At 40.6% G+C, this 23,103-nt stretch overlaps 2 protein-coding genes across 3 annotated transcripts; one reads left to right on the top strand and one right to left on the bottom strand.

Moving 5' to 3' along the window:
- Positions 1–1,940: 1,940 nt before the first annotated feature.
- LOC115058855 (calcium-binding protein 2-like) lies at positions 1,941–4,362 on the top strand. The gene is made up of 7 exons (XM_029526400.1): positions 1,941–2,002; positions 2,124–2,259; positions 3,106–3,136; positions 3,426–3,569; positions 3,682–3,791; positions 4,038–4,185; positions 4,334–4,362. Exons 1-7 carry the CDS (start codon positions 1,941–1,943, stop codon positions 4,360–4,362), a joined length of 660 nt encoding a protein of 219 aa, XP_029382260.1.
- Positions 4,363–4,725: 363 nt separating this feature from the next.
- tdrd7b (tudor domain containing 7 b) lies at positions 4,726–23,010 on the bottom strand. 2 transcript variants are annotated; one of them, XM_029526306.1, is made up of 20 exons: positions 22,926–23,010; positions 20,954–21,160; positions 20,421–20,565; positions 16,619–16,826; positions 13,962–14,044; positions 12,724–12,932; positions 11,971–12,339; positions 11,571–11,875; positions 11,301–11,493; positions 10,991–11,102; positions 10,662–10,864; positions 10,451–10,585; positions 8,793–8,876; positions 8,487–8,621; positions 8,297–8,407; positions 7,995–8,143; positions 7,683–7,903; positions 7,371–7,554; positions 7,025–7,185; positions 4,726–6,682 (listed from the first exon to the last, which is right to left on the bottom strand). In XM_029526306.1, the coding sequence occupies exons 2-20, from the start codon at positions 21,158–21,160 to the stop codon at positions 6,474–6,476; spliced, it is 3,423 nt and encodes a 1,140-aa protein (XP_029382166.1). In that variant the 5' UTR covers positions 22,926–23,010; the 3' UTR covers positions 4,726–6,473. The 2 variants fall into 2 exon arrangements, with proteins under 2 accessions (XP_029382166.1, XP_029382165.1); XM_029526305.1 differs by lacking the exon at positions 22,926–23,010 and adding an exon at positions 22,536–22,629.
- Between the last annotated feature and the right edge of the window lie 93 nt (positions 23,011–23,103).

The following is a 23,103-nucleotide window of genomic DNA, read 5'->3' as shown; positions in this document are numbered from 1 at the left end:
AATGTACTTCCTTTCAGCGATTTCCCGGCATGCTTTGCCGCCCGTGACGCAACGGGCTACTTCCGCAAAGATGTTCTTACCATATTTCCGCTCAGTGGCGAGACAAACGTCTCACAAGCTAAAATGTCACTTAGCAAACCGAGTTCCGGCTCATTGGTTTGTTTTCTACGGTGGATTTACTAAATAACATACTACACACATAGATGTCGCCAAATGATTAAATATCCATGGAGTTGGACACACAGTCCCGGAGCCATTAATTTAAATAACACTAGCTTAAGGTATATTAAACTGCGAAACAAAGCCAACAACAAATACATAGCGAATGTACCACATTTAATACTATTTTGTATAATTCACATTAAAGACATAAAATAGCTGTAGTGCCATCTAGTGGACATATACACTCATTACAGCATTTACCTGGAATCATAATAAAATACTGTCCGGCAACGTTATCCGCGTTTTATACAAAAAGCTTATTAAAATAAAACAACAATAAACACGTGTGTGTGTGTGTGTACACGCACACGCACACACACATTTCTGTTGCCCCTCCTAAGTTCTTTTCGGAGTTTTCACACCACATCATACTTCTCTGCTCACACACAACTTAGACAATGAAACTTTATTCCAAGAATGAATTGTGGTAAATGGTTACGGCAACTTCTCATATTTAAGCTGCAACAAGTTCCAGAGCAGAGGTCTGCTGTTGGGTCAAGCTCCTGAAACTGGCCGAGTCTTATCAACTACACATGCCACACAAAGCAACAGTTTGGACTAACAAAAACTAACTAACATTTTCTCACCAGCAAACTCACCTCTGAGTTGAGGACCGTCCCAATGAAGATAACACAGCTGAACAAGTTCACCAAAGTTAAAATAAAGTCCTTTTTTTTTTAAACTCCACAGACTGGATGAGCAGCAGCTCTGCAGCTGAGACCAATACTCCTTAATTGGCAGACCGCTTGCTGTCTCTCTGAGTGCTCATATTAAAGCCACATATACAATAGAATAGAATAGAATAATAAAATACAAGATTTTTGTCATGGTTTGTGCAGAAGAAGCCATTTAGTGAATTTAAACACCACAGCTAAACAGACAATACGAATCAACGAGCTAATGATGACTGTTGTTAAACATTAAAACAGGCATCAGTGTCAAAAATAAAAGCAATCACCACCAGGCCCAAAATCATTTATTGGTCATTCCAAGGTTTTTACCGTGCTGTTAAACAGAGAGCGGACACTGACGTGAATTGATGTGTCCGTGTGCCTTCATGTGATCAAATGTTGTATGTATAGTACGTTCACATTTTTCTGTTAAGCATTTCTGCCATAAAAGTTTGAATACAAAATTATTGTTCCTCCTAATTCAATCAGGACGAAGTAATCACTTTCTAAGAAGACTTACAGCCAAATCAAGATCAACTGTGCAAGGACACTCCAAATAAAAACAATTCAAGTTGAGGTTGATCCAGTGGAATGTGACGCCTTCAGCATCATGTTAAGCACAATGCCATTCCACTCTTTGCTTTCTGATTGCTGGCTGCATGTTTAGCTAAGTAAGTACCTGTTAAGCTTCTCTGATGTAAATAGGTCAAGAGGAGACAGCAAAACAGAGCAGAGAGGATGGCGTGCAGCCATTCTCAATACAAGAGCCGGACTACTAAAGGAGGACGAGAAGAGCTGTGCTGCTCTGGTTCCTGTTTTCTTTTCTCGCCTTTTAGGAGGGGGAATTAAGGTAAGATAAACTGGATTCATATCAAATATTTTGTAGCCAGATGGGAAACAGATTAATTGTAAGGTGATATCAGTTTTCAATTAATATGCTTTAAATGGTTTTGCAACCTGGTCTTTTCCTTTCAAAAAAATATTTTTGGTGCAACTCCAGTGTGTTCCCTCTGGATAGACAATGTAGGTCTCTGTTTCGCCAACAGCATGTCTACGGCAGGAGAGAGGACACCTTCCACAACCTCTGTCAACTCAAACTCAACAGACGGGTACATTTAGGGAAAACTGTTCTCTACATTTTTCTGTCGCATTCAGTGCAATTTTGGAAGTACAGACATAGTCACATAAAATATTAATTGTTGTTTGTTTTGTTTTTAAACGATTTTTCAGCAAATCTGGGGTGAGTCAGGACTCCCCATCTGGTTCAGTCTCTGACACACCCAAGAAATCATCAAAGAAGGCCAAGAAAAACACTGAAAGTAAGAACAAAGTCTACATCTCTGTGCTCAACAGCATTTTTGGGTCGGTAAGTAACTCACAACCACATTCAGTGATTTGTATTAAATGTGGTGAGGTGCCTCTTCTTGTTCTCCCTCTCTTCCCCTTGTTTATAGTGCTATCTAACCTCTGCTGTGACCTTCCACCTGTAAATGATGATGTTATAGTCTGTGAGAGCCTGTTTCCCTTTCAGCAAAAATGCTCACATTCCTGCCAGATTTAAGTCGTGTTTCTATTAATGTTGTAGTAAAACTTTACCTTTTTGTCAGTTTACAGCACCTTGATCTCAGCCATGCGCTGAGGCAATTTTTCAATTTTTCTAAAATTCTTCCAAATCTTTTATTTATATGCTTAAGAGCTTAAAACTTAGATCCCAACTATAAAGTGGATGCTCATTATCAGTTAAAGGCTCGTCACATCAGACAAAATTGCCCGTCAGAGGTGAAGTGGAAGTCTTGTTCCTGATCTCTCTGGAGCTTGGTGACTAAGCCTGGTGTGTCTGCCGTATTAGGAGCTCATTAGTTGGGGCTTAATGTCACTCTTCTTTAGGGTTATCCAGATGAAGAGCACTGGTTGATTCAACTTGAAAATCTTTACCTTTTCAACTCAAAGGTTATTAATAACTTACCCAAACTGTACCTGTAGATGATTCTCCTCTGTGTACCACAGGACAGTCGTCTGTCTTCCATATGTTGTGTCATTGTACAATGCCCACCTCATTGCATTAATTCAAACATGTAATCTTGATATCTGAAAGTATACTGTAGTAAGCTTTAGCCATTGTAAGAATTATTAAAAGTTGATGTCAGTATATGTTGGTACTTCATGCCCTCGGATATTAAATTGTAGTATGTGTTAATTCCATTTTCTGCAGGATAGAGAACTGGCTCAGGCTGAGTTAGATGGTAAGTGTCATTACAACAGATTCATTTGTATATTGAATAACATTAGAATTATCAACATGACAGCTGTAGTGCAAGCAATATTTGAAAAATGAATATATCTGACTAAGCAAAACTTTTTATTTATCTTGGTTTCAACATTGCAATCTCTCTTTGATTTACTACAAATATCTCACCACATTTAGAAAATCCCACCCATATAATTACTGCCTGTAATGTATATTTCAGAGTATAAAAAACAAAGCACTATTGGAGCTGTGGTCTATGTTTGATTCTCTGACCTTTCTTACAGAGCTCCAAGAAGCTTTCAAAGAGTTTGACTATGACCAAGATGGCTATCTGAACTACAAGGATGTTGCTGAGTGTATGAGGACAATGGGATACATGCCCACAGAAATGGAGCTGCTGGAGATAGTGCAACAGATAAAAATGAGAAGTGAGTTAATACGGGCCATTAAGAAATAAGCAATGCTATTTAAAAGAATTCTGAGCAAGACCTTTATTTTTTCACCCTGAAAATGGTGTATTTTTGTGTTTTCTCTTCATAGTGGGAGGCTTAATGGACTTTGAGGATTTTATTGAATTGATGGGACCCAGGATGATGGGAGAGACCGCTGACATGCTGGGACTCAAGGAGCTCCAATCAGCCTTTTTACAGGTTACTCATTTTCTCGATATTGAGTTAGGGCAAGTTGACAGAAATGTTCAGTGCTCTGTGAATGTGAGCTGCCATATAATAAGTCTGCTTTATGTATATTAGACTGTCAATAAAAAATCCTTTTTTAAATGAAATAAATATGCTAAATAAATTGTAGTGTCCAACTTTGAAAACACAAACAGCGAGAGCCACAAATACAAAACCTATCAAGCAGTTACAACCTCCTTATTTATGTGTTTTTGACAGTTTGACCTGGATGGAGATGGAAACATCAACCAGGATGAGATGAAGGAGGCAGTGAAGACAATGCTGGGAGAGAAGCTGAAGAAAGGAGAACTGGAGGAAATCCTGAAGGAGCTGGACATTAATGCAGATGGAAACATTGACTTTGAAGGTGGGTGTTGAAGCAGTAGAAAGCATGTGTTTGCTGATCATATTCATGGGTTATATTTTATATGTACAATTGCCTCTTCCACTTAAGTCAATTGAACTCAACACTGACTGAACTTGGACTATTTTGTCTTCTTTCTTCTTTTCATCAGAGTTCGTGATGATGCTCTCCATTCGCTAGCTGCTGAAAAGGAATCATAAACAGTTCTGCTGAATAGTTCCAAAGATAAGGAACACAGTTATTTTACCCAGTGTTCTCATTTTGGTAACGTAGGCATTGACATCTACCGCATAATGTGTGCCTAATTCTGTCATAATTGTAAAAATAATGAATTGAAAATGGAGTAACATTGTTCTCAGGGGCTCTTCTTTTAGTGGGTACATTAACGTTTTGCAGTGATAACTCATGTATAAACAATTGAAATGTTTTGCTATTTTAATAAAGAAATCTAAAACAGTTTTGCTATTTACTCAGAAACGTCACACTATTTTAAGGCACAATGCAAGAAATAATTGAATGAACTGATAACATGTTAACCTCTCATACAGACTTTATTCCAAAATGTCTTTAGTCACCTCCTGATCGCTGTTAAACAAAAATAAAATGACAAAGTAATAATTATTATCTAGAGAAAATAAGTTAAATATACATAAAATTTGTGTTACCTGTCAATTGTTAACGACAGTGCAGCTTAGAGCTTTGTCAGCATTTCTGTCTTCATAGTTGTAGAAGCATTTTAACATCCAAAAACATGATGTGTCAGAAAAAGTCACATTTCACAATAAAATCCCACATCAGGTCAACCATGACCAGAAAATCAAATTATCTTCTATTTGAAAATTTACTAGTTTAACACTACTGGTAACTTAATCTGTTTATTATTATAACATCAAACTATATGCGCACACAACTCAGTAAGATCTGCACCATGTAGCACATGTAATCTGCTGAAATTAACATCGTATGGTCACAGAATAAGAAAGAAGATCAATCTTTAATCTCCTAAAATTAACGCAGCAGCAGTGTTTCACAGGTGGAGAGGAGGCGGATGAGCCACTGCTGTCACCGGAGTCAGGACTTGGGTTTTAACACATGCATTTCACTGATATGTTAGTGTCTTTTTTTCTTCAAAATAAATAAATAAATTTGAAAAAGTTACATTTATCTTGTTTACATAATGGTCACAATTTAGCTTTTCATCAGCTGTCCATTCAGTCTTTCAGTTGGAATGGAAAATCCCAAAACAATGCTTATTTACAGTAAATGCAGGGTCAGGGTGAGCACTGAACCACTGAAAACAACTGATGTCAGAGTAAAAAAACACACACAACATATCTGATATTAAGTGTATCACTTATCAACCAACCCAGTTAACTCCTGTGCCTTGTTTATTCAGGAACTGCAGCAGACTGTGCTAGCATGCATGTGCTAAAAAAATGGGGGGTGGGGTAGCTAGAAAAACAATTACATTTAAGACACTACTCCTGTCATTTACCATGAAGGCATTTCGTTTTTTTGTCTCTGAGCTGAAATAAATTAATCCCAAAATAAATATACTGTCTCAAAATTGTGAGTAACTCCTCTTTGTGATTCACTCCGTTTCGCCTCCTTTTTGAAGAATGTTCGCCCTCAAACTGCCCGATAATCACACATTTCGTCCAAATAGCAGAACTTAAACAAATGCGTGTAGTTTTTCTGAGCATTTGGGACTTGCTGAGCAAATTTGAAACATTTTTTCCCTCTTATTGGCGGAGTTAAGGATATACAGTCAGCCCCTAGTAAAGCACACAATAAACCTGGATGTGCTCTTGGATACTTGGATTAAAGCCTTTACTCAATAGGATAAGAATGCATGGTGTCTCATTTAGGAGACTATTGGAAAGATTTTTCAGGTTTTGTACTGTCAATATTTGTCGCAAGTTTATATTTAACCACAAAATCATACATGGGGGTTTTGTCCACTGGTCACACTGCAGTCACTCTAAATCACATCATAACATCCTTGTACAGCCCCTAACATAACAAGCAGCTGTGAAGTCGATACCTCATATCTCTCTGTTCACAGCTGTCTCCACATCCAACCATTCCCCTCAATTTCCCTTCCTTTTAAAACTTCTCCTCCAAGTTCATTGTTTTCTTTTCGTTTTCATTCCCATACCAGTCTGGCTTAATGGTAACTAGATAAAGATGAATATTTTATTTCCGCTATGCAAACCTCAATGTGTTGTAACTGAGCAGAGGACGACTGCTTAACTAGTAAAACCTTCTGACATCCCCCTCTTGTCTACAGCTCATTGCTCATCAGCAAACTCAGCCATGATGTCATGCACCCATATGTCCCTTTCTTCCTGTGAGGTGTCGACTAGAAAGACCATCAACTTTCTGTCCCATGGGTTAGCAGCTTCCTGTATGGCCTCCAGCTGGGCCACCAGTGGTTTCTTCTCCACATGGTTCCTGAAAACGATGGAAGCCTCTTCTGACCACTGTCTCGGCTTCAGGCCTGTGTAGGGAATTCAAGTTTCAAAAAATATCACAATATTAACATATAGGATTTTTCTATCGACCTATTTATTTATTTTTGATTTCCAGAACCAATGCTCGACTCAGGGATGCAGAGATTCATGGTCAGTACCTAAAACTCTCAAGGCACCATAGGTAGAATAAGTTTTTAAGCTTTTCCAATTGTGACTGCTGTGATATTCATTCCATTGTGCTAAAAATCGGACAATGTCATGTAAAAGTGCTGATGCTTAGGTAGACATTACATATGGCATCAGTGACTCCCATCAGACTCTACTGTCCACTGGAAGACATTTTTGACATTTTGCTTGACTCTACTCACCAGCCAGCTGAGCAGTGATACCCTGGAACGGCAGCTGTCTGAACTCCTTGATCAGAGGCCTTAGCTGGGTTGAGCTGACAAGCTCATGTTTACCATAGTCCAGTTCATACACAGACACCAAGCCATTGGTCAGAACTCCCTTCACCAACACACGATGCCAACTGACAGAAGAGATGATGATGATTTGTTATCTTTAGGCAGAGCACAACATGTTAGCAGAAATTCGCCACCACTAATAGACTCAACAGGTTTAAATGCATCATTCGGCAGTAACAGAAGATCAAATCTTCACTTGCACCCACAATTTTCACAAAATGAAATCAGATTTCATTGATGCTTAACTCACTTGTTCTCCACTTTAGCAGCATATATCTGATTCTTCTGTATGTTGAGCGGTTTCTCTTCAGTTTTGTTGTAGTAAAGAATCATCTCTCCCATCAACACAACCAGTTTGTACATATCTCTCCAGGGCTGCAGCACAAAGTGTCCTGGATGGCATGCCACTGACACATAAACATCTATGTTGTTTCCTGAGAAAACAAAAATCTAGGCTTCAGTAAGGCCAAACCCTGGACTGAACTCCACCGATGCATAAATGGCTGATTTGCATAAATATTATGAGATTTTTAAATTTTTCTTCATCTAATAATATCATTACCAGCTGGAGGCAGCTCCAGTAGTGGTGGTAATGGAAGAGAGGGTGAAGGGGAGGATGGGGTCTCTGGTGGAGTGCTGATGGTGGTGGTATTTCCTCCTCTGGAGCCTGACAGAGTCCTTCTGAGATGAGGCTTGGCTGGGACAGAAGTTGACGTAGGACTGTAGGATTCACTGGTACTGGAAGTCTTAGATGATAAGTTTGCTGTGGAGATCTTAGCAGGGCTGTGAGTTTAAATTAAGAAATACAATCTTAGTGTGTAAACTGATATGTAAGGTAGATCAAAACACAGGTAAGTAGAAAGCAGAAAAAAACCTGTGGCTTGTCAGGAAAACATCTGGTTGCTGTTTGAACAAGTCAGATTGGACCATCTGATGGTTGAGGCTGCGGGCTGGGTCGTGGAAGTTCTTATCGGTGAACAGGTGGACATAGACACAGCGCTTGGTTTCATCTACTTTGGCAACCTAGAGGGCAATAAAAAGAGGAAGGTATAGCAAGCATAGAAGAAGACAGAAAGGAATGAAGGCAAAAACATTCAAACTTCATATGTAGTATTTTATCCTGGAAGAATATTTTGTTGCTGCTGATTTGCTAGCTATAGACAGAAAGACAATTACCTTCATGCTGCAGTCAGTGACGTTAAGCACTTTCTCTCGCAGCCACTGGACAGCATCTGGAGTCCAGGATCCAACAGTGACAGCCAGGTCTGCTAGACAGCACTTCACAGCCTAAACAAAGCTTTTTATTTAGGATGTGCATTACACTGAGGTAAGGAACTATGAGTCCATGGAAGACACATATACTGACCTGCGGTGGGATAGCCATAAGCTCACGAAGGAATAGTGGCGGGATCTCTCTCAGCTCAAAAACCTCTACAGATGCCTGGACACCTACATCAATGAACAGGATGTCCAGCACTCTGCTGCCATGAAGGTTAGTGATCTAAACAAAGAAACAGCAGGGGAAACACTCACATGTCATACACACCTTTAAAGTAGTGGGATGTATTTCTTTTGCATCTTGGCTAAACATGTGTGTTATAAAATCCTCTCTTATGCGTGTGGACATGTGCAACAATTCACAGTGTGAGCTATTGGAAAAGCTAAATTTTACCTCGACACGCGACCATTTGCCTTTAAAGCGAGCCATACAGCCTTTCCCACAAAAGGGTTTGGATACCAGAAACTCTGAAGTTACCTGGAATAAAAAAAATACTCCTCAACACAATTCATCAAGAAACAAGACCTGTAATCATTGTTAATATATGACCATCCCGGTGAGGTTTACAAGTATGTGTAACTTCTGCTTTATGACTGTCATAAAATGACAGCGTAAAAATTCACATTTCACAACTCTGCCCAGTCTACTGCAGGTGTACACAATGGTGACATCAAAGTTTAGATTTGCTGTTACTCGAAATGGAAAAGGGTTTAGACAAACATATGCCATAGAGTAAATTTAATTATCACCCTTTGGAGGCACTGTTTCCAGGCTATAAATCTAATGTGGTGTCACCCATGTCCTCTGCTGAACCGTCACTTTACATTTCCACCGACCCAGGACATAATTGGCCATGTAACCATCTGCCCAACCATCTTTAAATCCATTGACAGACATCAGTGTGTTGTTTATTTTATATATCTTACGTTTTTCTCATGCTTGACCTATTTAAACATTGCTTGTAATGTTTCTTGTGATGATCACGGTTGAGGCCTCAAAAAAGAACGTCAGGATAATGACAAAGTTCCTTTAAGCCTGCATGCTATGTTTACCATACCACTGAGATAAACTTCCAGTCACCAGCTTTAAAGGACGGCAGTGGCACACGTAGAAGAGCATGGGCTCCAACGTGCTGCTAACAGATTAAGTAGCTTGGCAATGTCTTAACTCCAGATTATTAGCCTAATCTCAATCTGTCCACAACTCCAGCTGAGACAAGCAGCAGAGCACAAATACATTCACAAAAAGCTTTTAAGAAGAACGTGTGAGCCTATTCTGTTCACTCCCTGACAATATGTAGCCAAAAATAAACATGTTAGGATGAGCACACCACACACAGCAAAGCCTCTGGTCAGATGCATAAGCACAAAGCAAGAAAGGGAGATTTTTACAAAGATATACGCAATTAGACAAGACACACTACACCTAATAACATTTAAAGTTACATCAAGAAAAGGCTGACAAGCAGAAAAACAAAACAAAACAAGCAGTTGTGGATAGAACACGGAGAAGCAAATTCATTCGGTAATCAAATGCTTTGAAGACACAATAAATACAGCGGCAGAGTTCCAGAGCCAAAAGTTGGCCTGCAATAAATCATTCACATCATAGGAACTATAGTACATTGCTTTATAAAGCAATACAACTATTTAAGCTTATAATCATAAAATTAACTCTGTGTTTGTTATACTTTCAATATGTCGCAGAATAGAGCAAAATCAATAGGGCATTATTAAACTTCAAACTCTGTCACTCACCCATTGTGTAAAGAGGACGGCTGTTTTGTTAAATAGTTTTAAATGCTCAGTAATCTTGGTGCTATTTCTTCACGTAAACAGGAATGAATAATGTATGTGTTAGGGAATAGTTTCTGTCATGAATTAATAAACATGGTGCTCACATGGTGATTTATAGCACCGGGATATCACTAAACTCAAACTGAACTACAGTGGTTATGTTAGTCATAATTGAATATATAAATATATATGATCACCATGGAGCTTCAATGGACCCAAAAGGCACCAAGAAATCAAATGTATCATGGCATTAACCTGTGAGTGGAAGTACATCTCTATATTCTCCAGTATCTCATTCAGCTTGGCAAGGCCTCTTGATGGCAGTTGACAGTAGATGGTCCCATCTGAGCAGACACTGCTGACCGTCACATTCATGTAAGCACTGTTCACCTGTGGAGAGCAAGTGATAGATGATTAGTGTGCTGGCTACATTTATACTCTTATTATGTACATTTATCTTTTCTACCTGTAACGGGCTGGCTAGAGTCCTGTCCTGCAGAGCTTTCATGCAAGCAGCATTGATGTTGACGTCATCATCCTGTGATGTGTCATACAGGACTACAAGGGGGGTCTGCCCTCGCTCTAGGATCTCAGCCAACAGAATCCTACCACTTGCCATAATCTCAAACTTCTTCAGCACTGCAAGCTCCTGACAGAATGGCTCCAGACCTGGACTCACAAACATACATAGTTAACATTAATTTGAGCCAGAAGCTCGGAGAAGAAAGAAGATTCGTAAAGAAAAATATTGGTCTTTTAATTGGTGGTAAAGATGAGGTGTTCTGTCAGACCCACCTGCTAATTTGCATTTGGTTGCCTGGAAAGGCAGTTTGAAGAACTTCTCGTGCAGCTCAAACACTTTGGTTTTGCTGATCACCTCTGAGAAGCCATGATCCACATAGTACACCTGCAGAGCCAAAGGCAAAGACCACAGGATCACCACAGCACTTCAAATGATTAAAAAAAAAAAAAACATTTTGCAATGACTTTCAAATCAATTTTGAAAGTTTAAACAAATCTGTAAAGAAGGACGTAGGAGGAGATCAGTGTCCAACTTCTAACCTTGCTCATATCTTATGAAAGTCAACCTGTTCTGACCTCTCACCTTGACTTTTTCAGACATGACCTCACAGACTTGTGCCCTCAGAATCTCCTCCTCCTCCTCAGCTCTGACAGCGACAAGTTGGCCGGAGCATGGAGATGACAAAGGGGTTGGACTGCTTTGGTTCAGGCCGTAAAACTCCCTCATTTCATCCTCCATGGACTCCTGGGCCTGGGAGTAACCTTCACCAATGTACCTGAGAGAGGAGACGCCATGGGACATCCAGGACCAATTGTGTCTTGCAGCACATTCATAGTCACAATACTCTCTTACCTGAGTATAACTCCGTTGGTGTTAGTGGCCTCCACCACCAGCACAGAGGGGTACTCCTCTTTTGGGATCTGCAGAGCAGGGACCGCCTGGTTACTGAGCCTCCTTCCGAGCTCCTGCCTCACCTTCAGCTCCTCATCACTGTTTGTTGAGTTCCTCCTATTGCAGTTTTCATCCTCTCCGCCCCCTTCCGTGCTGCTCCTCCTGTACAGGATGGCCCTCTTGGGGTTGTCAGGCATCGGGTAGTCAATGGTACAGATGTCGGCAAGTAGATGAAGGTTTTCCAGGACATGTCCAGGCAGTTTGGTCTTGTAAATAAATGAAATTAAATATTAAAAATGTTAAGTGCTGCTTGCTCCAGAATCGTGTTATGAGATATATGTTGTGGTCTTTTGTTACTGACTTTGTAGGTGTCCTGGAAAAGCCTGGGTAATGCATGTGCCCACAGGCCATTGGAATACTTCACCAGCAGCTCTTCCAGTTTCAGCTTCAGGTCAGGGCTGAGTGTGGTTGGGGAGGAAGGAGGGCTTGGCGATGAGGAGGATGATGGCAGAGACTGAGGAGAGCAAGAACCAGGGGAAGTCAGATGGGTAGCGGGGGGTCTTTGTTGGGCAGGGGAATGCAAGGGTTTATCTTTAGGGGTGTTTGAAGCAGGGACAGAGGCAGAGGTGGATTTTGGGTTAAGAATGGGTGAAGGGGAGCATGTGTTGGTTTGTTCCTTGGCTGGGTAGAGAAGCAGCTCCGACGAGTTGCTGCTGCAGGTTTTCTCAACCTAAAAGAGGAAAGGGGCATGACACATTATAATAGAGTGAACACAAGACTTTCATGAATTAGGAATTGCTGTTTACAATAATACATAATTGAAGTTTAACTTGTGATATTGAACACCTGATAGAAAGATAAAAAGCTTCCTTATCATCTGAAACAAATCTGTGATTTACACCAAATAAATTCTATAATTGGAACTGAATTAACAGAATTTTCTAAACCAGCATGAGATAAGATTTTTTTGTATATATTTTGAGGTTTATGGCGTTTTTACATGGAGGTAAATTACATGGGAATGGAATATGTGGGCGTACAAGATTGCTAACCTGAAAACAAATAACATCCAGCATATAAAAAACAACATAAGGAAAAGCATAAGGAATAATACAGTGCAAATGTGCGTCCAGGTCTCCAGGTCTTTGATTGCCTCTGTGGGTAGGTCCTGTTTGTACAGCTCTCTGTAGATCTGAGGCAGCTTTGATACCCAGAACCCGTTACTGTACTTCCCCAGGATCTCCCTGATGCGACCCTGGACCTGCTGAGGGTTGTAAGGCTTTCCTTTCCCCAAACCAAGGCTGTCATTCAGATTTAAGGGTGCTGAAGGATCAAAAATCAATAGGAGAGAGATTACACACAAACACCTGCAAGCAGACAAAGCTACTACCAATTTTGATCATCCAGCCTCTGAAATGGTAGATGCACAGTGTGCTTCTCTCCAAAACAAAGGCACTTGAGTGTTGAAAGAAGAAGCTGATCTGACTTTAAAAAAAAAAAAAGAGAGAGAGAGAGAAGGCTCATAGAAGAGTCGCAACCAGATAAGTTTTCTTTTGCCCCTGATTTTATAAGATAATCACAAGAAAATTACAAACACGTTATTTTTAAATATAAAATAAATATAAAATAACAACACTATCACTACTTAGCCAACACAAATGTTAGTTTAGCAGTCTATCGGACATTTTAAAAGCTCACATTACAAGATCTTTCTCTAGTGTAGATAGCAGCTCCAACATAAACTAATTTCTACTGAAGTTAGCATGCTAACCAGCTAGCTCTTGATCAACAATCTCAACAGTTTCTGATACCAGTCAATTTAGAGTGTATAAACATCTCCACCAACCAAATTACTTCTTCAGTCAAGGTTGTCGGATATAAGGAAAGCACAGGCATGTAAACCAGTCTGGTTCACAGCTTTAACAGTTTTCGCTGCCTTTATGGGCCTACTGTGGATCCTTTTAAAACATGTGCCCCAGAACTTTGCAGCTTATTACAGGCCAGTGCTTTGTGACTACACAAAATGTGGCCTTTCTTCAAACAGGCAACATGATAACAAACACATCCTTAGTTTAAGTAAAGGGCAGTGGGAGATGATGAGGGCTCATATGGATAGCATATATTTGAGAGGGATATAATTTCAAACGTCTTATAAAGTCAACTGAAATGGGATTTCTGTTGCTTTTAAATATCACAAAACCATAAGGGCCAATAAGGGATGATTAGATTCGATCTAACCACACAAAGACACAGAATGACAATGGAAATCTGGTACTGGCAGCATTATTTAGAAGACAAAAAACTACACTAGATGTATTTTAAAGTGTAAGAAAAAGCAGTTGTCCTACTTACAACCAATCTGTTGGGGGTTTCTGGACAGGTGAGCGTGCACCTCCTTATGAAACCTTGACGGGAGGGTCATCCTCTTGTCAGGCCTGGACACAAGGCAACAAAACAAGCATGAGGCTCACTTTCTCATTGTTCTGTAGGAGAAAATAACTGTGACAAGACAAACTGTCTCACTTTTAAAACTTCCAAATCTGGTGACATCCCTCTACACAGTTAAAAGAGCACCAAATTTAAGTTTAAATTTGTTTAGTTGTTTAGGTCTAACGGTGCTGCAAAATAGATCATTATTTACTCTTGGATTCAACGAAGCTCTGAGATAAGATCAAAAATGACTTTGCTAAAATCTCAAAGTCTAACCAGATAACCTGCCAAAGTTCACTGTAACACAGTCTTTTTGGTTTGTCCTCAATAATACAACCCATTAATCAAACTGTCTCCATCCCCCATTGGTCCAGAACAATGGTTGTGGGATATCTACACACTGGGTATGACACTGCACTTTAACATATTAGGTGATCCTTCAGTGACAAAGACAGTGAGAAATTGTGGCTGCATGGGGAGATGTCTGTACAATGTGAAATACCTATTTCTTTGTGTACACACAACAATGCAACAGCATTTAGTTTCACTTAAGTTCATCTTGTCCTCTACTTTAGCAATTCCTTCACCGCCACTCTCTCTTCAGACACAACTTCAGGGTCACACAGCTAAAAATGGAAGCAAGTGATTGCTAAACATAAAAGCCCATTTCAATCTTTGTGACCTTAAATCGCAGTGAAAAGGTGTCACAGACTTTATCATCCATACATACAGTGCCACAGAAAGTAAAATAGAAACTAAGAGCAGGCTGAAGCTCTTCAAAATTGACTATTGGGTTCTGGTCACCTTCATGACCAAGGTCCAACTAGGAAGAGTCTTGGTAATTTCAACCTTCTTCCTTACCATGATTATTAAGGCCACTGTGCTTTAGGCAACACTTGGAGCTTTACAAACTTTTTTTGTCCATGTCTTGCCACAATTTAATTTCAGGTTTAAAGCAGACTCAGAGTACTTAATGGCTTGGTTTTTGTGCTGGCATGCAGTACGTATTGCAAGACCTTATATATAGACCTATATAGGTTTACCCTTTTCTACACAATGTCCCATCATTCTCTTCTCTAGCCATCTAGCCATGTTCAACACACTGGCTGCAAGTGGAGCCAGTGTATGCCTACACAACAAAACTTTTCCATCCAGGCACAGGCAAACCTCCTTGACTCATGTGCATTGTTCTGTCAGAAAAAAAAATCTAATTTAGCTACACATAAATTCATTGTTGATTGTCTCATTTAATTTGCTGAATATACCACTTGTGCTTCCAGACATCCCATAGTGTACACACACACACACACACACACACACACACACACACACACACACACATACAAATGATGATAGTGCCAGTATACATCCAATGGAAGTTCTAGAGGGATACAGAGAGATGTGCTGATTCACTCTGTGTCGGTTTAGAAGTGTTAATCTACCAAAGAATAGAGCGGGGATTAGAAAGGACTCATATCCCCCCTACTTTGGGCTTGTGTCCTCTGCCAACACATCAGGCTTCCCACCCTGTTTCCCCATTGTTCTTTGGAGCGCCAGTGGCCCACTGGACCCCCATAGTGACACAGACACAGGACTGATGTCAGTTGTTTTCACAGTGGATAGACGAACAGAGCCATGGATAGATAGAGATGGGAGAGCAAGTCAATATGCTGAATTAATCTCAATTCACTGTTTAAGCAATGAAAACAGATGATATCTCATGTTGGGCAACAATAAATCAGAGGTTTCACTCATGAGGACAGCAGCAGCATGAGGACAAAGTCTATTGACACAAGTACTGATTTAAGAAAATATATTGGCACCAAACGCAAACAAAGAGAAAGAGGTAGACAGAGGAAAAGAGAGTAAGACTGAGCCATATACAGAAAGACATAGAGAAAGAGAGAACCAGAATAATCTAGAGGGCACATCATCAGCCTAGTGCTGAATAAGCAGCAGCAGGGAGGCTGTTTGGACTCATAAACCAACCAGAGTTCAACCCGGCTGCTATTCACCAGCAGCCTATTCTGATTCAACTCAGATCACACAGGTGGGAGGAGAGGGGGCCAGAGAGAGACAGCACTCAGCAAAAGCAAAAGAAAGAAAGAAAGAAAGACACTATGTATGGATTACTTCCAAGAAAACATTAAGTGCTTAACAATGTGGCACTCCCTGTAATTCCTAAATAACGAAATATATATATATTTTTTTATTTGATCAACTTACTATTTCATTCAGGATATTTTTAGAACTTGCTTTTCTGAACACATTAGTCTTTTGCGCGTTCCTCCAAAACAGTCTAGAAGTCTGGTTGGCGACTTGTACATATAATTGCACTGTAGAATCCCACAAATGTGTTGAGGCAGGGTTTAACGGTTGGTAAGTGAGCTGATGTTGACACATTCAAACTAAGAGCCTTTAGAATTGCAAATCAGCAGGGGATTTTTTTGTTCCCCTGCGCCAAAAAGATCCGACTTGAGATTAATTTCCAATCATCATCAATTTCAAACATCAAACAACATAAAGTTTACTAAACAAACTTACTCCATCTCATTTCTAAAGCCCTCTTGCTCACTCACTTCTCTCCAGGGGGGTTTCCTCTCTTGCTGGGGGTGTTCTGATTAGAGATCTTGTTTGGATAAGCCCCAGTCTTACTCTCTGGCTGGCCATCCCTCATGTCCCTTGACTGTCTGAAGTCTCCATGTCCAAGCCCACGTCCACCACCACCTCCTCTACCCCCACCTCGCCCACGGTGGTTTGGCTGCCTCAGTGAGGTTTGAGGTTTGGCTGAAAAAAGAGATAAACAAAACAAACACAAGAAATAAAACTATGGTCTTAAAGAGTTAGCATAGTGTCTTTGACTGGAGGGCATAGGCAATTAAATATCTGTGGATGCAGTGAATGTGATGACATCAACAACAACACATCCCAAATGAAGATGGTAATACCTTGAAAACCATTACATCAGCATTTCTCCTGAGCTTCTGTTGTAGGATTTGTTAGATTAATTTCCTGAAAAGATCCTATAAGTGTTCGGTAGATTAGTTCAAGCTACACTTCTAACATTTCATGGCAATATTTTGTTGAACTATGCTTAAAATGGTGAGGCAGTGTCACTGGTTATTGTCACCCAGACTGGCTGTAAAGTCTGGGATCACTTTTTGTTTTTGAGTAAACATGGACCTACATTGTGTTATTGTCTCACACGGAACATTAAAGCTTGCAATAGCTGTTGCAGGACGTCACTATGGCTGACTCACAGGCTAGCATGCTCCTGGTTCATGTATCAGCTGGGACATCATATACAGGGATTGAGGAGAATCTCGAGATCATGCTGTCACTAGTTTTATTTCCGGGATACCTCTCATTATCCTTGGAGCGAGGGCAAGTCTGTAAGCTTAGTTTAGCATTAAGACTAGGAGCAGAGGGAAACTGCATGCCCTACTGTCTCCAAAGTAAGAAAGAAAATAATCTGACCAGCACCTGTGAAGTTAAGTAACTTATCGGAGGAAAATAAAATACATGTAAAATGTATCAGGTTTACTACTATGACTACAATACCCAGTACCTGCAGGGAGTGAGTGTTCAGCAAAAAGCCCAAAAATATACGTGCAATTATTCAAACATGGCACCTACTAGTACAGTCTCCTATCACACTGATATTACATCATTTAAGCAGCATGACATCACATTTCTGCTATTTGACAATCTTATTACACACTTGCTGTACATAACCCTTAGTCACTTCCACCCACACACTCCTTTTTTTTCCTCCTGCTGTTTGTTTTTATCTTTACTCTTTTCTTCATCTCTCTTTACCTCAGTAAGGTCTAGAACTTTCTCCAGCTTTCTCACCCTCTCCCGGCTGAATCGCATTAAAATGTTTTTGGTGACAAAACAACAACCAGCTACTTCATCAGCCTACATATTCTAAAGGCTACAAGAGGCAGTTTAGATTTTCGAATATCATTCTTTTCTCAGCGAATGGATACACTACTTAACCTTAGAGTTATTGGGAGTCAATCAATGAAATCAAATCAAACAGTGAATTTATGAGGCAATTTTTCAGAGAGACACGTCACAGATACTCAGCAGTCACACATGCAGGCAGGCACAAGCTTAAATTCACATGCAAAAACAGAAAGGGACAAACATCAGTACACATACACACTCTTCAGAGCAGACGCCGCGTCACCTCACCGGCATGGACACACAATCCCTGGTCTGTTTCTCCCTGAATATCAATATCCTCAGGAAGTGAAGGAGAGAACAAGAGGGAGTGAGGGAGAGAGATGGAGAGGTTGTGTGAATCAGCTACTCTTCGCTCACAGCTGAGTCTCAGCTGCCTGCTGTAGGCTCTGTTAGCCTCAAATCTCAACACCCCACCCCACTCTCCCCCCTTCTGACTCTCTCCTTCTCCGTCATCAGCTCACTCCCTCCCTCCTTACCATTTCGCCATCCCTCGGCCGTTCTATTCTTCCAGTCCTCCTGCTGCCACTCCTCCTCTCTCCTCTCCTTCTTGCACTACCACCTTCTGCATCGTCTGACTCTTGGGAATATTCTGCAGCATTATAAGCTCGAGCAGACATGTATGCACCGCAAAATACATTGTATGTGTGTGTGACTGCACACTTGCATACGTTCATATGTGATTGTTTACACTAATGTATAGTAACACATAACTGTCATATACCTGCGCAGTGTTGAACCTTCTGCATCTATCTGCTGCATGTGTGTGTGTTATTCTTAGAGCCAAAAGAACAGCACATCTCCACGGAGCAACAGTTAAAACAGGGCAGTCATTTGTCTACATCCTGTTGGGCTGCACCACAAATAGGTAGCATTTTGCTAATGTTGCAGTGACAGTCCCAACACACACAAACTTTCTACTTTTCTCTTGCTGCAGTCCTGCTGCACTGTAGCACCAGCCAAGAGGAGTCTGGAAAAGGTTGTGAAGTTGTCAACAAAGTGGTTGTTATGGATGCCAAAGAAGCCACAGGAGAACTAAATACAAACTTGCGGCCAAAACTTAGTAAGGCTATAATAGTTTGATCAATCTAATACGTTGATGCAAAAATGTGGAATAAAAACACAACTACAGAAAAATCTATGCCTGCCGTATTCAAAGGAAATAACATATTGACAAGAAGGATTTTACAGAGCTGAAACATGCAGTCAGTGGCCTATTTGCCAAATCCAGGCCTTTGAGCATTTCAAAAAGGCTTTTTGGTTGACTCTGAGGAAATTAACAGAGCAGGCTGCAGTGACCACTTAGGGCACTGACATCACTGTTTCTTTCAAGCAGCTTAGAAACCTACACAGAGATTTCATTCTAAATGACAAATTATCAGGGCTGCTTTTTGGCTCATTCCAGTATTTCAAAATATGCTACTCAATGGTCTATACATGGTCTATGCATTTTACATCTCTACTTTAATCTTATTTAGTTATCTTATTTGACTATCATTTCATTACTTACTCGCTTTTTTAATTCACAACGATCAGATGATCCTTCAATCAGATCAGGTCAGGGCAGAATGGCGGCATAGTGGCTAGTTTTGTTGCCCTACAACAAGAAGGTCGCAAATTTGGTTTCCGGGCCTTGGGCCTTCTTCCGTGCTTGCATGGGTTTCCCCGGGCACTCTGGTTTCCTCCCACCGTCCAAAGACATGCATGTTTAGCTTAAGTGGTGACTGAATTTTCTGTAGGTCTGAGTGTGAGTGTGAGTGGTTGTTCTTTTCTGTTTGTCTCTGTGCGTTGTCCCTGTGATGGACTGTCGACCTGTCCAGGGTGTACCCCACCCTTTCCCAATGTGAGCTGGGATTGGCTCCAGCACCCTCCGCAATCCGAAAACAGATAATCGGTAGAATATTAATGAAGGAATATGATGTATGATATCAGGTCATGAGGCATTTATCAGTGTTGATATTTGCCCCAAAAAAGGGCTGTACCATTTGTTTGCTATGCTGTCAAACGTGTTTTCAATAGTGCAGGCAGATAGTCTTTGATAAACAGGATAAGATTTGAGGCATCTATAAACATGCATTGTTCTGTTTTAGTCTTAAGATACAAACAATGGTCCAACACACACAAGACACCCAATAACAGCTGGTCTTGCGGTGCAGCTTAAGTGCCAACCAGTGAGCCACAGAGCTGCCAGACTCTGTCTTAAATGATTATCACTTGTATTCTCACAAAACTGTTGCAATAATTGGACTGTCCAATACACAAATTATGAAATATAACATGCCCATGGGGAACTTGCTGTGTTTTAAAAGGTCCATGAATTAACCTTGGACTATATATATTAGAATAAGATAAAGATATGTGTAGCTTTGTTAATACTTTCAAATGCTCTAAGATGCTGATCCAATATCTTACCATTGAGGACAAGTGGTGCTGCTGGTTTGACCCTCATCTGGGTGTTGACCAGGTGGGCTCGGCCTGTTTTCTTTGAGCTGCGCTGGCGTGCCACCACCTTGGCTGTATGGGCTGTCTCATTGGTCCCCGAGGTGAAATAGACCAACTGAAGAGAGTGGGGTAAACACACAGATAATACTTTGTAATATTATCAGCACTCTGCTGCTATGCTGAACAGTAGCTTTCACACTAACAACTTAATTTTATTTCCTTTTATTTCTGAACTTATCCAAAAAGCTGCATGTTCCTTTCATCATTTTAATTATTATATGATTTTATTTTATTTTAATGCATGCCACTGTTGTTACTTTCCCCTGTATGTTCTCTATATGTATGTAAGCCATGTTGAATTGTTTTGTGTATGAAATTCACCATATAAATAAACTTGCCTGAATGAGTTTATCTATTTATTTATTTTTCTGAACCTGGCTGTTCAGAAACACAGGATGAGATACTGGTGGTTTTGGTAGCAGTAAAATGGAAAGCACACATACCTCTCCAGAGCGGTTGCGCTCCATGCGGACTTCAGAAGGCATACTGGCCAGCAGTGCGTCCAAGTGGTTGTGTCCCATTTGTTTGTATGGTATATTCTCCCCAGTCAGCTCCTTGAACTCTGATTGCAGACATGACAGCGACACGCCGCCCTTATTGGCCTGAAGGATGGCCCGCAGCATCTTCTTCACCAGCTCCCTGTCAGCCATCTGAAATCCAAGCAATTCCATAAATGAACAAGCATGTAAATAAACATCTTCCAGTTTTCCAGGAATGGAAGAATACATGCATTTGCAGGACGAGTTCGAATTTTATTGAAAGAATGAACAAGCAAATGAAAATCTGGACAGATCAGAGTGCTAAAGCAATCACTCTTCAAAGAGTTGAAGCACAAAAACATACAAGAAGCAAGCAAATATACAGGCAAACGCGTCAGGAATCCAATTTGGGCAACCAATTTATTCCAAACTAATTTGGATAAAAGCTTTTTGTCAGTGTTACTTTCCCTAAATGCTTTAAAGCAGCCAGTAACTCTGGAAGTGATGGCACTCATGATGATGCCATTCTATTCAAATTCGCATTATCATCGATTCGTCCGCTATCTCCTTTCCAAAGCAAGCCGTACATTTCAGACTGTGTAAAAGGCTATCGCGGACAACTTTTGAAAAGTTGGTTTTATAATTTAAGTAATGTAATTTGATCGTTCAGTTGGGTTTGTTTTATACTGTCCAAATCGCACATGTATCCATACCATTTGTTCTCAGGGGAAGGGCTTGTCAGTTACCATTCCACTGACGTGTGATGAATTAATGCTGCAATAATGCTCCCAAAATCTCTCTCATTCGTTTTAGACAACTTTGGTATTACTTTACGCCGCAAACAGACATTTTAGTTTAAGCTCAACGTGTTCCTGATTTCCTCTCGCTTTAAAACCAGTCACATTCTTTCTACCTTCAGGAGAATCGTTTCATTTTCAATGTGACTGGAGGTAAAACGCCCTTCAGAGGAAGTAGTACAGTCAGTTTAATACAGATCTAATTCATATTTACCTTGGATTTCAATACAAATGTTTATTATACTGAACTCCACCCTCCACAAGAACTTTCAATTGCATCGAGCGCAGACAGACCCAGTCCAACACTTCAGACTTTACAGACAGGTGACCAGAATGATCTCTGTGCACTTCTCTGGACATACACAAAACAAGTCCATCTCTACGCTATGCATCAACATATTTTTTTTTTTTTTTTAGGAAAACACTTTGCGATAAAATTCCTTCTTTCGAGGCTGATCTCTATTAAAATCTGTCCTTACACTGCTCTATTCAATACTGAGCCGGACGAGAACTATGCTGAGGAACTGACAAATAAATTCCAATAAAATCAGAGGAGTGATCTCTCATGTGTGATTGGTAACGAAGGAAAGCCACTTGTTGATAAAGCCACCTCAGACAGCACAGCGAAACTGTGAATGACGTAAGCGTCACACTTGGAGTCCACACCCTCCATCGGGACGGAACTATTTGGATGAAGTTGTCCTGCTCTTTTTCGTTTTACAAATAAGATCCCCTTTAAATGGTCCTACCATGCAGAATAGGGCCCTGAGAAAGTACCGGAGCCGGTGAACTGTCCGCTCACGACACTACAGCCGGCGCAATATCGACTTAAATCCTCCTGCCACCTCCGAGGCAGCGGCTCGTCAAGCTAGCAAGAAATCTACTCTAAACACCAGAAACGCATAAAACATCGTCTTCAAAATAAAACTACTTAACCGCAAAATATATGGCTGAAAGGATGTCAACATTTAATTCTGAAAGTCACTAGCGGAAGTAAATGTGTATACTTGTTATCTTGAAAATGTACGACCCATCCTGACCTGGAGTGCAGAAGAGGGAAAAATTATCACCGGGCAAAACAAGACTGAATGTTTTGAAAGTCTGTGTAAGTTCAAATAAAGGATACAAAAATATTATACCTTGCTTGAAACAGACGGGCTGGTGTGGCCAGGACCTGGTCCAGTGGCTGTCAGAGCAGGAGCCGCCACAGGGCTGGGCTGCAGCCGGAGCTCTGTCCCCGCTGCGTCTGCAAGCCGGTCCAGACCCGGCCTCTCCTCCACACCGGATTGGTCGGCTGGACGTCAATATGCATCAAGG

This window comes from Echeneis naucrates, chromosome 18 (assembly GCF_900963305.1).
Source record: "Echeneis naucrates chromosome 18, fEcheNa1.1, whole genome shotgun sequence".
NCBI lineage: Eukaryota > Metazoa > Chordata > Actinopteri > Carangiformes > Echeneidae > Echeneis > Echeneis naucrates.
The sequence above is the reverse complement of the archived record's forward strand: the minus strand, read 5'-3'. Positions and strand labels throughout refer to the sequence as shown.

Coding starts and splice junctions, on each gene's coding strand:
- tdrd7b (XM_029526305.1), bottom strand. Junction 10,586..10,661: donor CTCTAGCCAGCCCGTTACAG/GTAGAAAAGATA, acceptor TGCTCTCCACAG/GTGAACAGTGCTTACATGAA. Junction 8,622..8,792: donor GCAAATGGTCGCGTGTCGAG/GTAAAATTTAGC, acceptor TTCTTTGTTTAG/ATCACTAACCTTCATGGCAG.
- LOC115058855 (XM_029526400.1), top strand. CDS start 1,941: ATGTCTACGGCAGGAGAGAGGACACCTTCCACAACCTCTGTCAACTCA. Junction 2,260..3,105: donor TCAACAGCATTTTTGGGTCG/GTAAGTAACTCA, acceptor CATTTTCTGCAG/GATAGAGAACTGGCTCAGGC. Junction 3,570..3,681: donor GCAACAGATAAAAATGAGAA/GTGAGTTAATAC, acceptor TTCTCTTCATAG/TGGGAGGCTTAATGGACTTT.